Source organism: Eumetopias jubatus, unplaced genomic scaffold (assembly GCF_037043125.1).
Source record: "Eumetopias jubatus isolate StellerSeaLion01/CBP00866 unplaced genomic scaffold, mEumJub1_p1.0 scaffold_6, whole genome shotgun sequence".
NCBI lineage: Eukaryota > Metazoa > Chordata > Mammalia > Carnivora > Otariidae > Eumetopias > Eumetopias jubatus.
This window is the reverse complement of record NW_028274812.1, coordinates 58489980-58504707: the sequence shown is the minus strand read 5'-3', so window position 1 is coordinate 58504707 and position 14728 is coordinate 58489980. Positions and strand designations below refer to the sequence as shown.

Genomic DNA, 14728 nt, shown 5'->3' with positions numbered 1-14728 from the left:
CATGTTGCATGCAAGGCCTATTAATTTGAAATAATTTTTTTCTTTTAAAAAATATGAGAATCCAGGGCACCTGGGTAGCTCAGTCAGTTAGGCATCTGACTCTTGATATCCACTCAGGTCATGATCTCAGGATGGTGAGATCCAGCCCTGCATGGGTTCTGCGCTCAGTGGGGAGTCTTCTTCTCTCCCTCTCCTTCTGCCCCTTCCCCAACTCGTGCACCTGTGCACGCTCTCTCTTTCTCAAATAAATAGATAAATCTTTAAAAAAATAAAAAAATAAAAATATAAGCATCCATATATATAGCTTTATAGATATTTAAACCTAAAACTTGAGAATTCAGAGAACTCTTACTTGAACTAATCTAAGTTTGTGGCATCTATTTCTAAATAAAATGAATAGTCAATAGTTATATTTTCCCTTTCCTACATTTTGGGTCCAATGTTTTTTTTTCCTTAGGCTTACTCAACACTTGGAAGACAATACTGGAGTTCTTATGAAATATTAGAAGTGAATAAAAGCCTGTCATAGGAGACAGACATCTCTTGCAAACAGTATTGGGTAATACGGTTCACCCAGGCAAACTGCTAGTCATGTGCTGATAACTAACTTTAACAGTCTGGAGTAAATTATCCTGATAATAAGACCCAAACATGACTAAGATTTTTCAAAATTATGTTTGCTACTACTTTGAAAAATAAAATTCTTTTTTTTCACTTATATTTTCTAAAATATTTGGAGGTTTTTGAGATTTGTATACTGATAAGATTACCTTGATATCTATACAATCTATCAGTTAGAAATAAGACAATATTTGATATCTCTGAAATTGATGACAAGTGATCCAAGGAATGAAAAATTCAAATATACATTTGCTTTGCCACATAACTACTTCACTGCTGGTGGATACATGAAAGAGGAACCCATACTAAACTGGCTGATGCCCAGCTCCCCAGGAATTAGTGGGATATAGTGCTGGACATGACGTTACCTTGAGTACATGACAGTCAGCCCCTAACCAGGCTCTGATTCACAAGCCTAGGAGGTACTCGCTTTAAGTCCTTGGGTAAGATATGAACTTGTGGTAATTGGGCCATTTTTGTCGAATGTCTCCACTGTTCTTTTCTTTCCCAGTCTTGTTTGACTTTATCGGTGGTGTTGTTTAAAAAAAAAAAAAAAAAAGTAGAACGGGCAGCCAAAGCTGCTGCTGACCATCTTGGGAGTATTTTAGTATTACAGTGTTCGAGTGTGTGTCTGACAGGGCCTAGGAGCAACTACATCAGAAAGGTACTTTTCTGTTTTGTTTTGTTTTTTTGTTTTATTTTCCTCACAGAGTGGTAGGCAGAGTCTGGAGCTGGAGTTGGCTGTCATGTCCAAGTCTGTCTGCTTTTTAAAATTTTGTTTGTTTGAAATTACAAGAGTAAGATGAACTGCAGTATAAGGTGGGCTGTTTTGATATATTTCAGTTCTGATACCACTTCTCTTCAATGTTAACATGAATGAGTGGTTGTAGTTTTCTTTCCATCTAAAGATGTGTTATGTTATTGCATCAGTGATTATGTTAAAGACATGACTATAAAACAAATCAGTAAATGCAGTCCATCTTTGCTTCATTCCATTTTACTCAAACCCTTTCAAAATTAAGTAATTTGTAGCCAATGCTTCCTTGATTATAGATTCAAAATGATTAAAATTGTATAGTAATATATTACATAAATCCATAAATTTAGTATACTTCTCTTATAAAAAAATCACACATGCTGATATGTATTCATTTTAACATTAAGACTGTAAATAGTGTGTTTAATGTAAACAATGTGCTAAAACTGTAAGACTTGATTTTAAAATTGTTAGGATTTTATTTTATATTCTAAATTAATTAAAATTAATAATAATCAAAAGTAAAATAGAATTGTTGGATCCCATTCTCTTACTAATACCATGAGCAGGCAACTCCAGCCATGTTTGTAATATATTTATGAAATATTCATATATATGTAAAAATAAATTTGTGACAATTTAACTCTTTATTCTTATTCTGATTCTTCTCATTGAGGCTAACTATAGTGATGGGAGACATTTGTTTATACAAAAGGAAATACTTTACTACCTTATTTTAAAACAAACCTGGACTAAAACCCCCCGTATCTCAAGGAATGTAGGTAATTGAAATGTATTTTTGTAAAACATAACTTTTTAAAATGGCAAGATAGACAAAATTTATGAGCTTTCACGCACATGAAAAATGAAACTTTACATAAAGTTTGTTAAGAAATGGATTTGAACATATGTTAAATCATTTCTTCTAAAACTGAAGTAACTAACAAGAATATGAAAAATTATACAAGTAGTTTATGAACTAGGGAGATTTTTTCTCCCTTCTAATGTTATTTTTATAAATGTTATCACTAATTAATTTATACTGTCTCAGGTAGAACTTGAGTCTCCTGCCACTATACTTAAAGTGTCTTAAGAGACTGTTTTATTATCTGAAATTAGCCTCCACTCTCCCAATGGTTGTTGCTTGCTTACTAAAGCAATATGTGAACCTATGATTTAAGCTTTTACAACACAGTGATTCCATTCTGCCACTGTGACAAAAAGTATCTGACTGCTGATTGAATTCTCTGTATTCGTTTCACCTCCCCCCCCCCAATCTCTGTTAGGTTCTGAGCTCATGCCCAAAGCGCTCTCCACCAGGATAGTGGGAGGCATTTGGTGGTTTTTCACACTTATCATCATTTCTTCGTATACTGCTAACTTAGCCGCCTTTCTGACAGTGGAACGCATGGAATCCCCTATTGACTCTGCTGATGATTTAGCTAAACAAACCAAGATAGAGTACGGTGCGGTGGAGGACGGTGCAACCATGACTTTCTTCAAGGTAAGTCCTTCTGGTTATCTACAATTTACATATTAAAATGACAGAGTGAAAATAAACCTTTCTCTCTTGATGAATGTAAGTGTGTAGCAACATTGTTATTTTTGCAGAATAATCAATAATGTATACCTCAGGGGATAGAGAGGTATAGAACTAAATATATGGTGATCAAGGCAAAACATTGCAGTACTTGCAAATGTCAAGGAGTTTTTGCTTTACAAGGATTCCCTTTTTGTTCGAAGGAAAATCTACCCACAGGTAACGTACTTTTTTCCTCAATAAGGTTTTATCTTTGACTGTAAATATATATAAATAAATGAATATATATTAGTGTATATAAATACATAATGTATTAACATATAATTAATATAATGAGTGTATTAATATAGTGTTTTGGTTATATGTTCATATATTTACTAATATATGTATATTAAATAGTAGTAGATTCAGACTCCACAAGGCTTAGCTATTCCAGAAGAATAGAATGATTACATGCAAGAATATTTCTCATATATACATTTCTTCCTTTTAAGGTCAGACAAGTTTTACTTGTCCAGAAGCCTGCGGAAAAGAAGGAAAATAAATGATAGAAACAAGTAGAAACAATGTTTTTTATCCCATATATTCATCTGCCTAATATTCTGTAAGGCACAGAGTCTGAAAATGGGTTATGCCACTGAACTATCAATGGTTTCCGGAGGGACAGCCCTGTGGGACACTTAAATGGAAAGAGTGCTTGGACCAAATTCCAGGCATATAGAGTGCCTTTCCCTCCTCTTTGTTATTCCTTTCTTCTTACTCCAGCTGATCTCACTGGGCCAAAGTAGTTTAAATGGGGAGATTTCACTTTAGGAAGCCAGTCTCACTTCATAAGTCCTTTTACATTTTACCAAGTCTTTTTAAATTCTTTGTAGGGTGGGCAAAAATTTTAAGCATCGGATATATTCTTTCACTGTTCAGACAAATGGAATTGGCAATTTAAGTATGCAGAAGTGGTAGAGTTTTTTAAAATAATTGACTCAAGCTATAAAATAAATTCTTTCATCAAGTACCTATTGAGTACCAAAAATTATACTACACGTTGGTATTCTAGAGCAAATAACATCTATTTCTCACTTTCAAGGAGATTATAGTTTAGTTGGACACATGGAGGACTAAATCAACAATCATGGAACTGGGTTTTATGTGACTTAAAACAGCAACTTTGCCAAATAATTATGGGGTTTTCATTGTACGAATTCTTACAAAACTAAATCAGCTCTTATTTTTCAGGAGGACACTGAATATCCAAAGAATGAGATAGATTGAGTATTTAATCAAATCTATGTAATTCTTAACATTTAATTATTTTCAAAGTGAATTTGTCATATGGCTAGATGAAAACTTGAATGTGTATTTTACACTTGACTGGAAAATCATTATTATTTAATCACATTTATTGTATAACCAAATATGAGCAAAGTACTATGATCAGTATAGTGCTATTTGACTATATTAATTGTAATTGATCAATTTTTCCCTGATTGGATATTCAGAAATAATAGAGATAGATTTTCTTGTATAACTTTTTTGTTTTCAAAAAGAAATCAGCTGTTGAAAATGCTAAATGCACATTGTCAATGTCAATAATTTTGTAGGGAGTGAATATATGATGCATTAAAATTATTACAGTATCTGAGACTTTTGAAGAAGAGTTTGTAAAATAACACAGAGTGCCTAAAGCAAGTGATTTGATACCAGAAGTTGAGTATTTCTGTTTCAAAAATACAGCAGAGTTTTCATTTCATTATTATTTTCCAGAAGACTCAAATATTTTAAGTTTTGAAGCTCTTTTATACTATGAGCAAGGTTTATCTCTGGAAAATCAATTTGAAAAAAATTATTTTTTTCTTATCTTTAGGCTTATTTTCTCCCTTTTTTGTCTTTTCAGTCTTTTCAATTTTCTCTTCTTTTTTAATTTTAATTTTTTTTAGCTCAATCACTCTGCACTGTTAGTGTCATTTTTCCCTACTTTCACTTCTCCTTGTTACTGACTTTTCTTCTCCCTCTTTCATCTCTTGTTTTTGCTCTCACATGCCAGGTTACCTCTAGCACCAAGAAAAAATTGACATAGAACAATTTTCTGTTTCCAACAGCACAGACTTTCTTTCTGTAGAATTAAGGCCTTCTGGAATCTACACTAGTCACAATAAAAACCACACAGTGATAATCACTAAGTTGACAATTATCTTGTGTTGATAACTTGATCACATACTGAATTCTTACTGTTAAAATTAGAAAAAAAAAGATTTTAAAAGAATCATTAGTTGTTGATTTTTCTTTAGTTATTTTAGTATACCCCTAAATGATACTAATTTCAACCTCGTATTTTAGCTTGTTAAACTATACACTTATACCAGACATGGGTATAAAATTAAAAAAAAATATTCCCTAGCAATCTGGAATTGAAGTAATTGCATGCTCATTTCGCAACTCTGCAACGAACCAGGAAGTAGTGTGTGTATTCTATTTACATTTGATACCATTCTTTTATTTCTTAATTAACAGCAATGCATACAAACACTCTAGGAAGCACCCTTAAGGCATTGATTTCTAAAGGAATTTCCATCTTGTTTTTACAAATTTAACAAGACCCTGCTGTTAGTTAATTGTTCTGGAATGCTCAGTTCCAGAAAATTATTTTAAAGAATGGTATAGTTTTGTTACTACAAGCAAGAAGAGCTGGCTCAAGATGCCTGGTCTTAAAGGGGTAAGTCCTCAGTCTTGCAAAAGCTGAATTAGGCCATTCTATAACGTTAAATAATTATTTTTCCAAAGAACATGCTTGAATTTGTTTATTGAGCTTACATGTATATTGTCTTCCAGAAGAGTTCTTTCTTCTTTTCTTTTATATCCATTACACTCCACATACATTCTTCCCAAGGATAAATGTAAAGCCATGACTGGTAAAATAACTCAAAATTGAGCAGACTGGTGGTTCTTCAGTGTTATTCCATGTAAACAATAGAAAACTATATGACATAAACAATAGGTTCTTAATCATATTTAAATGATAAAATAACTGAAGGCCTAGGAATTTTATTGAAAAACAATAAAGGAGTTGCCAAAACTTCCTTCTTGAAATCTGGGAACTTGGGTGTAGTACAACTGAAATCTCAACCCAGGGCCAAACGCTATACAGAATATTACCAAGCAACAAGCACATTCTTTTCTCCCTGAAGTATAAAGGTTAAAAGAATGAACATATAGATTGCATGTTCAAAAATAACTCAGCTAGAGCCTGTAGGTGTGATGGTTTCTTTTGAGAATCCCTGGATTTTTCAAAGTGACTTATATGTTTTACAGAATGATGCTGAATCACCTATATTTCTATGCAACCCATGACTCAGGTTTTCCAATTTCTAAAGATTCTCTCTCTGGGTTTGGTCTACCCGAAATCTCTGGCTTGTTGCATGTACTAGCACAGTCTGTCCTTCTAAAAAATGTGGTATCAAAGGAGATGTGTGTTCTCTTTTGTGGTTATTAAAAAAAGTTCTGCCACATATTAAAAGAACATTAAAATAGTGTCAAATATCTAATGTAAATCACTTAATACTTCTAAAAACATAGAGGCTACAATTTAGAAGATTTGTTACCAATGAAAAAAACAGTGAATCAGAAAAACTGGACTTAATTCCTGGCTCCACAACCTATTGGCTCTGTTTTGATAAGATACTGTTCCTTGTAAACCTCTGACTCCTCATCTCTAAATTGGAATGACGAATAGGACCATTCTCACAGTATTTTTTTGAATATTAAATGAAAGTTCTACATGATATGCTAACCATCCAGTTAAAGCCTGACAGGTGTTATATGTTAGCATTACTAGAATACATGGCTCATTAAAAATATTCAGAATTTAGGATGATTTTAAACATTGTCAAGTCAATTACGTTTCTATGACCCACAGTAGGATAAATCATTTCAAAATAGATTTAAAAAGAGATCACATCATGTTTATCTAATTGAAATTGCTTCAGTTTTCTGATTATTGTTGTCATGAAGAAGATGTAATTTGGTAAGTAAAATAAAAAGAAACTGTGAAAGCTCTTTTCTAGACTGTGTATTTTGAAATGGTATATTGAGGTGCATGTAGCAATTCTTTGGGGGAATTTATTGCAAATCATAGGTAAAGGGAACTATAAAAATATTTAATTTAAAAATGTTTTCCTTAATTTTAACTTTTTTTTTAACCCAATGATCAAGATGTCCTACTTTAGCTAGTGTTGCCATGCATCTTATGTTCTCAATTACATCATATAGATGTTTATTTGTAAGATATCAAGTTTTTATTCAAGAAATATTTACTGATCATCTCTTATGTGGTAAGAATTGTGTTAAATCTTAGACGTATCTCCTACATCTCCAGGCACCTCCCTACACCTGTCCATTCTATCTCCTACAATCTATTTCCTTTACTACTGTCTTGGTTCAGAAGACTAGTGTCATCTCTGACCAGGGTCTTGTAGAACCATTTAACTTTGTTTTCCCAATTTTGTCCCTGTTGTTCTCACCGGTGCTACCAAGAGTGACTTCAAGTCCTCTAAAATTACCCTCTCCCCTTTGCTTTAGGATATAAACCTAGCTCCTCGGTGTGTTTCTAAGACACCTTATGGACTGACTTCTTATTTCATAGCCACTTGCTCTCACACTTGAAACTATAGCCAAACTGTTGTGTTTTTAGCCCCAGGTTGTGCCACAAGTACATGATGCATCTGCTTCTCCAATGCCTGTTATGCATTTTTTTTTCATCCTTATCCCTTCCTATCAGCCTAATTGGTTATATTCCCTTTATTCCTTAAATCCTATTTTATACTTCACTTATCCCAGACAAATTTTTCTGATCCTTCCTGTGCCCAAATCTACCCAGTTCTGGCAAGGTGATCCTCCTTTCTATTCTCTGAACACTTTTTACCTCAGTTCTCATCAAATTTTCAACCCAATCTGTGTGCTTAGTTCCTCTGTTTCTACACTACACAGCATAGCAGGGGGCAGGGATTGAATCTGTATCATTCACTTTTGGATCTCTATTTCCCTGCATAAGCTTTGCATATGGTTTGGGCTTTGTTAGTTACCGACTGCCACAATGATGTTGCTTAACAAACAACGAAAAACTCAGTGGCATGTAACATCAACCTTTATTTAGCTTATATTTCTAGAAACTTGGAAGTCCAGAGACTTTAGTACAGTCCTATTTCTAGAAATTTGGAAGTCCGGAGACTTTAGTACATTTTGAACAGAATTATGAAAGCAATAACCAAGGGATTTGTAGTATCAACAATAAAAGTAATAGCCAAGGATATCATGGCATAACCATCATTACTCAGAAGAGCTAATACATTAGTCATTTCGCTCACCCACATGACCTCAACTGTTTGATCATATTAAGTTTCTAAAACATTTGCTTTAAGCCATTGTGGCAGATATAGCTATCATGTGTTCTTTATGATCTGCTACTTATTCTGAGTTTGCCAATTCATTGGTCTTCTAAAATTAAATTCTTTTGCACCAAGATGACAGTGCTTTTGCCAATACCATTTCTGCTAAACTTTCGCGGACTTTAAATATGTCCAGTTGAGTCCACTTATAATCTAAAAAACACACCCACAGTTCTTTTTAAAATGTGCCTCTCTCTAGACTAATTGTTGCAATGGGATAAAAGCTTTTTCCTGGAGGAGAAAATCTACAAGGCATTGCCTTAACTTTCTCAGAGGTCTTAACGAAGCAGCTCGAGCGACATGCTTAATTTGTTCTATAATTAAGGACTGGCGCCATGTTGAAACAATCTGGAGAACTTTTACTGGCTTGAGACATTGAAGATTAGGAACACTTAAAATTACCCAACCATGCAAATTCTAACTCTACTGTATCACCTGTAAGTACTGTTTGCAAACAGCTCAGTTCTTTTAAATTATTTCTCCCCCACCTTCTTCTCGTCCTTGCTCTTCATATGATTGTTAATATTCTATATCTTCCTAGTACTACCTTATCCTATGTAGCTAAAAGTAACTAGCTGATACCTTGAATATTTTGTCATTTTGTCTAGAAATGTTTTGGCCAAGTCCAAAAGATTATTAGTGCATTTCAATCTTCCAACTTACTCTAAGGCACACTTTAAAAATATTATTTCCCCCTATATTCATAGATCCCCATTTCCCCATTTTCTTCTAATAATTTCACTGCAATCTACTATATGACCTTAAATCAGTGTTACATATTTGTTCTTTTTATGGCAGCAACTCACATCTTTTTTCTTTTTAAGATTTTATTTATTTATTTGACAAAGAGAGACACAGCTAGAGGGGGAACACAAGCAGGGGGAGTGGGCGAGGGAGAAGTAGGCTTCCCACGGAACAGGGAGCCAGATGTGGGGCTCAGCTCAGGACCTTGGGACCATGATCTGAGCAGAAGGCAGACGCTTAACAACTGAGCCACCCAGGGGCCCCAGCAACTCACTTCTTTTACCAATTCTGTACAGTAATCCCTTGGCACAATGAGTATTGCATTCACTGATGGAAAACCTATGAAAAAGGATTTTAGGTAGAATGTGTGATTATCTTCAAAAGTTTGCTAATCTGTAGAGAATTAAAAATGTTTTTTTCAAAATATGTAGCCCTCTATGGCATTTTCATTTTTAACTTTGGGTTAAATGTCAGTTTTTTGGAATTATAGGTTATAGTGTTAGGAATGCAAGCAAGTGTATTAATCCACCTGGAGGCAAAGATTTATCCTTTGGTACTTAGCCACAGAGAGGGTTTTGTTTTGTTTATCTTTGTGCATAGTCTCCCTCTTTAGGAGAACTCAAAGTACATCCTAAATGCTAGCTCATTAATCTTTACTGCAACCCCTAAGGAAGGTAGGGAGCAATTATCATTATGCTCATTTAACAGATGAGGAAACTGGGCCATGGAGAGGTTAAGTGACTTATTAATTATGAAAGCAATAACCAAGGGACTCATAGTACCACCAATAAAAGTAATAGACAAAGATATGGCATAACCATCATTACTCAGAAGTTAAGTGCATTAGTCATTTGGCTCACCCACATGACCCAAATGTTTGATCATATTAAATTTCTACAACATTTGATTTAAGCCATTGGGGCAGATATAGCTATCACATGTTCTTTATAATCTGCTACTTATTCTGAACTTATCAGTTCAATGGTCTTCTAAAATTAGATTATGCTAGGGTGACAATATAGGTTTTTAAGCCTGAATTGCTTGTGTGGCATGCCTGTAATGATTTTTTTAAAGACTGAGTGATTTTTGCTTCTTAACCGACTGAGCCACCCAGGAGTCCCTGATTTTTGCTTCTTAAATGCCAACAGAACATAAGTAATTTTTGAGTTGAGAGATAGAATATAAAAAAAATTGGCAGTTTACTGCCTATACTTAATAAATGGATTTAGAAACATATACCATTTAGTGGACATTTCTCATATTTGCCTTCATTTCTACAAAACATAATTTTTGTTTGTTTTTATTTAGAGCAGCGGTTAGTCGTGAAAGTATAATATATTTACTATAAAGTGATTTACACATTGGAGAAGTAAATTTTCAAAATGACATCTAAAATTACTTTTCACATTGAAAAAGGGTTTTCCAAAATGAGTGTTTAGTTTCTTCTTACTATATTGGTGGTAAAACATCTTGAAAGTCCATTTGTGTATGCATAAAATTGACCTAAAATAGCTTACCAAGATGAGAAAGAATCTGAAATGGCTTTGATTCACTTTATTTTTTTTATTGAGATATAATTGACATCAACTTGTGTAAGTTTAAGGAGTACATGTTGATTTGATAAATTTATATGTTGCAGTATGATTATGTAGCATTAGCTAACCCCTCCATCACATCACATAATTATCATTTCCTTTCTGTAGTGAGAACAATTAAAATCTAGTCTCTTAGTGACTTTAAAGTTTATACTAGTGTATTACTGACTATAATCACAAAGCTGTACATTAGATCTCCAGAACTTATTCTTTAAATGTCTTTCATATTCAATGTAGCAAATTCCGAGTTAGGTATGGTCATCACAAAGAAAGGGTTCAATAACTATCTGCACATGGATAGTAATTCAGTATGTCTTTCATTGTGTACCCAATTTACTATTATATGTTTTCTAATCATTTTCCACCACATATCTGGGAGGGATTCTTTGACAATATAATAATTAGAAATTCATTATGCTACCTCATTGAGTTCAGGTATTCTTTCTTAATTACTTGCTTGTGTAAGTGTTGCTGTGCCTAACTTGCCACAAAGTTTTGCTTTCAAGTCATTTTTATTTATTTCAGGTCAATTTATGCTTAGTAATGACACTGCTCTTTTCTCCTCAATAATTTAGATCTCAAATTTCAGCTTTGGGTCTTACCTGGGAGATACCATCTCTGTGCCTAAAAACGTTCAAAAATGGAGTGTTAATATGAGCATATGTATATTGGCATCAAAATTTTGTGACTAAAATTTTTTATTTGTTGATTGACTGTATCTCCCTATGTATGCATCATAAATTCTAGACCATAGCCCAGCAAAGTCAGTAATACTATTTTATCAGGATCCCCAGTTAAAGCTTTACTTCAACTTACAGGCCAGTCTTTTATCCATCAAAATGGTAGATATAGGTCTGCTGCAACCCGTGGGACTGGATGGCATGGATGCCACATGGGAATATGGTCTTATCTGTGATAGGCAATCACATTACTTTGATAAGCAAGAGGATAGCCCTGGTTTTTACATCAGTTTTTCTTTTTCAAGGAATAGAGCCATTATTTTGTCTTATTTGGGTATATCATTCACTAAGTTTAAAAAAATCTTTAAAATATTCATTTGTTTAAAAATCAGTAGTCTCAACCTGTCTGCACATTAGAACATTACAATTTGGGGGTTTTTAGAGAATACTGAGGCCCAGACCCCTCTCTAGGCTAAATAATAAAAATATCTTCAGGTGGGAATATGGGCATCTGAGTTTTTTATAACCTCTTCTGGTGATTCCAATGTGCAGGAAGAGTTAAATTAATTTGAAATATAAATAATCCCTTCATTATTGACATTGATAGTTAATAACTAATTGTATTTACTTCTGCTTCTTTCATATTAATTTGGGCATTCTTCTTTTCTGAAACCCAGATCTCACAAAATATCAGACAGAAGAGTGAAATGATGATAAATATGTTGATTAAAGTCTTACTTCTTTCAAATTATTTATATGGGTTATTTTTAAAGCCTTTTTTCAAAAGAGATCTGCTGAGAGTAAATAATCTAATTCCATCTTCATTTCTGACACCATTCTTGGAAGTCTCCAGTTGGTGGGCATGAGAATTGCTATGTACCAGAATGAAAACAACTAGAACTTTCTCCTTTCTCGGGGAATTATGGTGTCGCGGGGGTGGTGGTGTAAAACCTGACTTTTGTTTGTGTCTCTGAGTAAAAGTTGAGAAAATATATATTATATGGGATCTAGGGAGTGGATACATTTCTTTGTAAGCCTTTTTTACAGGTTCTTCTACCATGGGGGAGGGAGGAGAAATTAAAGACCCATGAGCAGGCATATTAAAGTCTTGGAAGGATTGTACATGTGACTTTTGTGTTCACATTATGGGGACCAGATTAAGAAGAAATGAAGTACCTTACTCTATAGTTTTATATTGAGTTAGATTCTATCCAACAGTTCGAGATTTGGGCTCATGTAGTTTTGTTTCCTGAGCTTAGTGTACTATTCTGTAATATTTGGTGAACTACTACCACTCTTTCCTTGTGGAAAAAAATGCACTTATATTAACTGATGAGGACAAATTATCACACAATTCTAATTGATATCTTTTTTTGTGTGTGTTACTTTGGAATTCCTCATTATCCCTCTGAAATCTCAGCTGAAACCAAGTTCTCCTCAAACATGGCATTCTGCTCTAATGTGGGTGATGGAAAACCAGATATATTAGAGCTTCCAAGCCAAAAACTGTTCTTGCTAACTTGCTTTGCAAGTTACCAATTAAGTAATAACTCAGTGATTATGTAGAAACAATAGAAACTTTATCGTGAATTTTTTATTTCATATTTCAAGTTTGTATATAATCTGGTTTACTGTTTTGATTTTTCTGCATGCTTAAATAAATAAAACAAAACCTGAAATCTTTATGTGATTGAACACTATCTGGGCAGTCAGTTTAGATTAGTGATTAATACTGTTACTGAAATTTCATCTGTCCAAGTTGATGTTTTCTTCATTTTCAGTTAAACAGCTTTTCTAGAAATCTAAAAGAAATCTCTCAGCAAAGATTTTTGTAGCCATACCATTTCTCTTTTACTCCCAAATAATTGTTTTTCTTCATTAATGGTTTTAAGATATGGGTTGTGGGTAATGGATTAATGTTGACATTAAGTTAAGTAGCAATATTTTATTTAATAAAATAAGGTTGACATTTTAAAATTATTATTGTATTTTTATTAGTATCTAATATTAGTCTTGAAATAAATATTTAAAATAAGTATTTATAATGTATTTAATTTATTGGCATAGTAAGGGGGTTCTTTTCACTCAAGGAGATTGTTTCCCTCCCCCATTCTCATCTAACACACAATTTATTGTATGTGAGACCTGATCCTATGTTTATTACAGGGATTTGCATAAGGCCTACAGGAAACCAACACCATTTTACTATGTTCCCATTGCAAGAAATAAAATGGTGCCTTTGAGTAAAGCTGCTTCATCAGACACTAGTTTAGCATGCCAAGTTACAGCTATCAATGGTGAAACAGCAGATGTGAAGGCTAGTTGGCATCAAAGCATATGAGTCGAAGACTTTCCTATGGGAAAGAAAGTGCTTCATTACACTTTATCTATACTAAGAACATTGGTTCTATCAAGCTGTCTGAAAATTAGACTATGATGGGTTTTATTACCCTAGCTCTGCCAGAGTGAATTCAATAGTTAAAAAGTAAGGGAGAACACCATTTTGGGGATTATAAGAAGTGATTAGAGTTTCAACATATTTAAACTCGGAAAGAGCAGCAACTTTTATCTTAGCTTCTCTAAAATGTCTGAGGGACAAAAGTGTAATCCCGCTCTAATTTTCAGTATGTACCAATGAAGCTTTGGGGGACTTGAATCGAAGAAAGAAGTTTTGTGTTTGACAGAACTGTAAAATCTGAGAAACAATGTTTTAATCGCCTTGAAAGGCAAGTGTGTGAGGCTGTTGTCATTCCAGGATACACTGTGGTTCTGTCTCTCTTTTGCCTTCCCTCCTCCACTCTGTGCACGGACCACTCTTGCTGTTTGTCAAGTCAGCATGGCAGCTCAAACACCACATTGCACCTCATCAATCTTAGGAGAGAGGGCCCTACAGGGAGTGAGAAAACTTGAAAAGTCAGTTAATATAGCAATGTTGAGCTGGCATGTCAAGTACTGGATAATGGATAATAGTTGTCACTGTAAGAGTTTATAGCCACTGGTTAGGCAACAATTTGAAAGGGATTTCAGAAAGGCATATTTTTGGATCTAAAAATATAGGCTTAGATAAATATAAAAATTGTTACTTAAAACTTGTAATGTTTTATTTCTCAGATAAAAATAATTAAAATGAAAATTCCTCTTCTATAGAAATTGTAACATAAAAGCATCATTTGGTATTTCTAAAACAAATGTACAAACAAAAACTCAGTTTCTCTGCTTTGTAAATTTTTTGAGAAAATTATCTTAATTGGCATTGTGGCTAAGAAGTATCTATTAATCATGCTTAGTGGGTTTATTTTTTGGTAGGGGGAATCCAACTTTATAGAGTATCAACAAAAATTTATTATCTTTTT

The 14728-nt window shown here is 33.6% G+C and overlaps 1 protein-coding gene across 3 annotated transcripts in view; it reads left to right on the top strand.

Annotated features, from left to right (window-relative positions):
• Positions 1-14728, top strand: part of GRIK2 (glutamate ionotropic receptor kainate type subunit 2) — a 672482-nt gene that overhangs the window by 542317 nt on the left and 115437 nt on the right. For all 3 annotated transcript variants that reach the window (XM_028104281.2, XM_088024271.1, XM_028104282.2), the window contains exon 13: positions 2665-2882. In XM_028104281.2, the coding sequence (XP_027960082.1) occupies positions 2665-2882 (218 nt within the window). The remainder of the gene's footprint in view (positions 1-2664; positions 2883-14728) is intronic.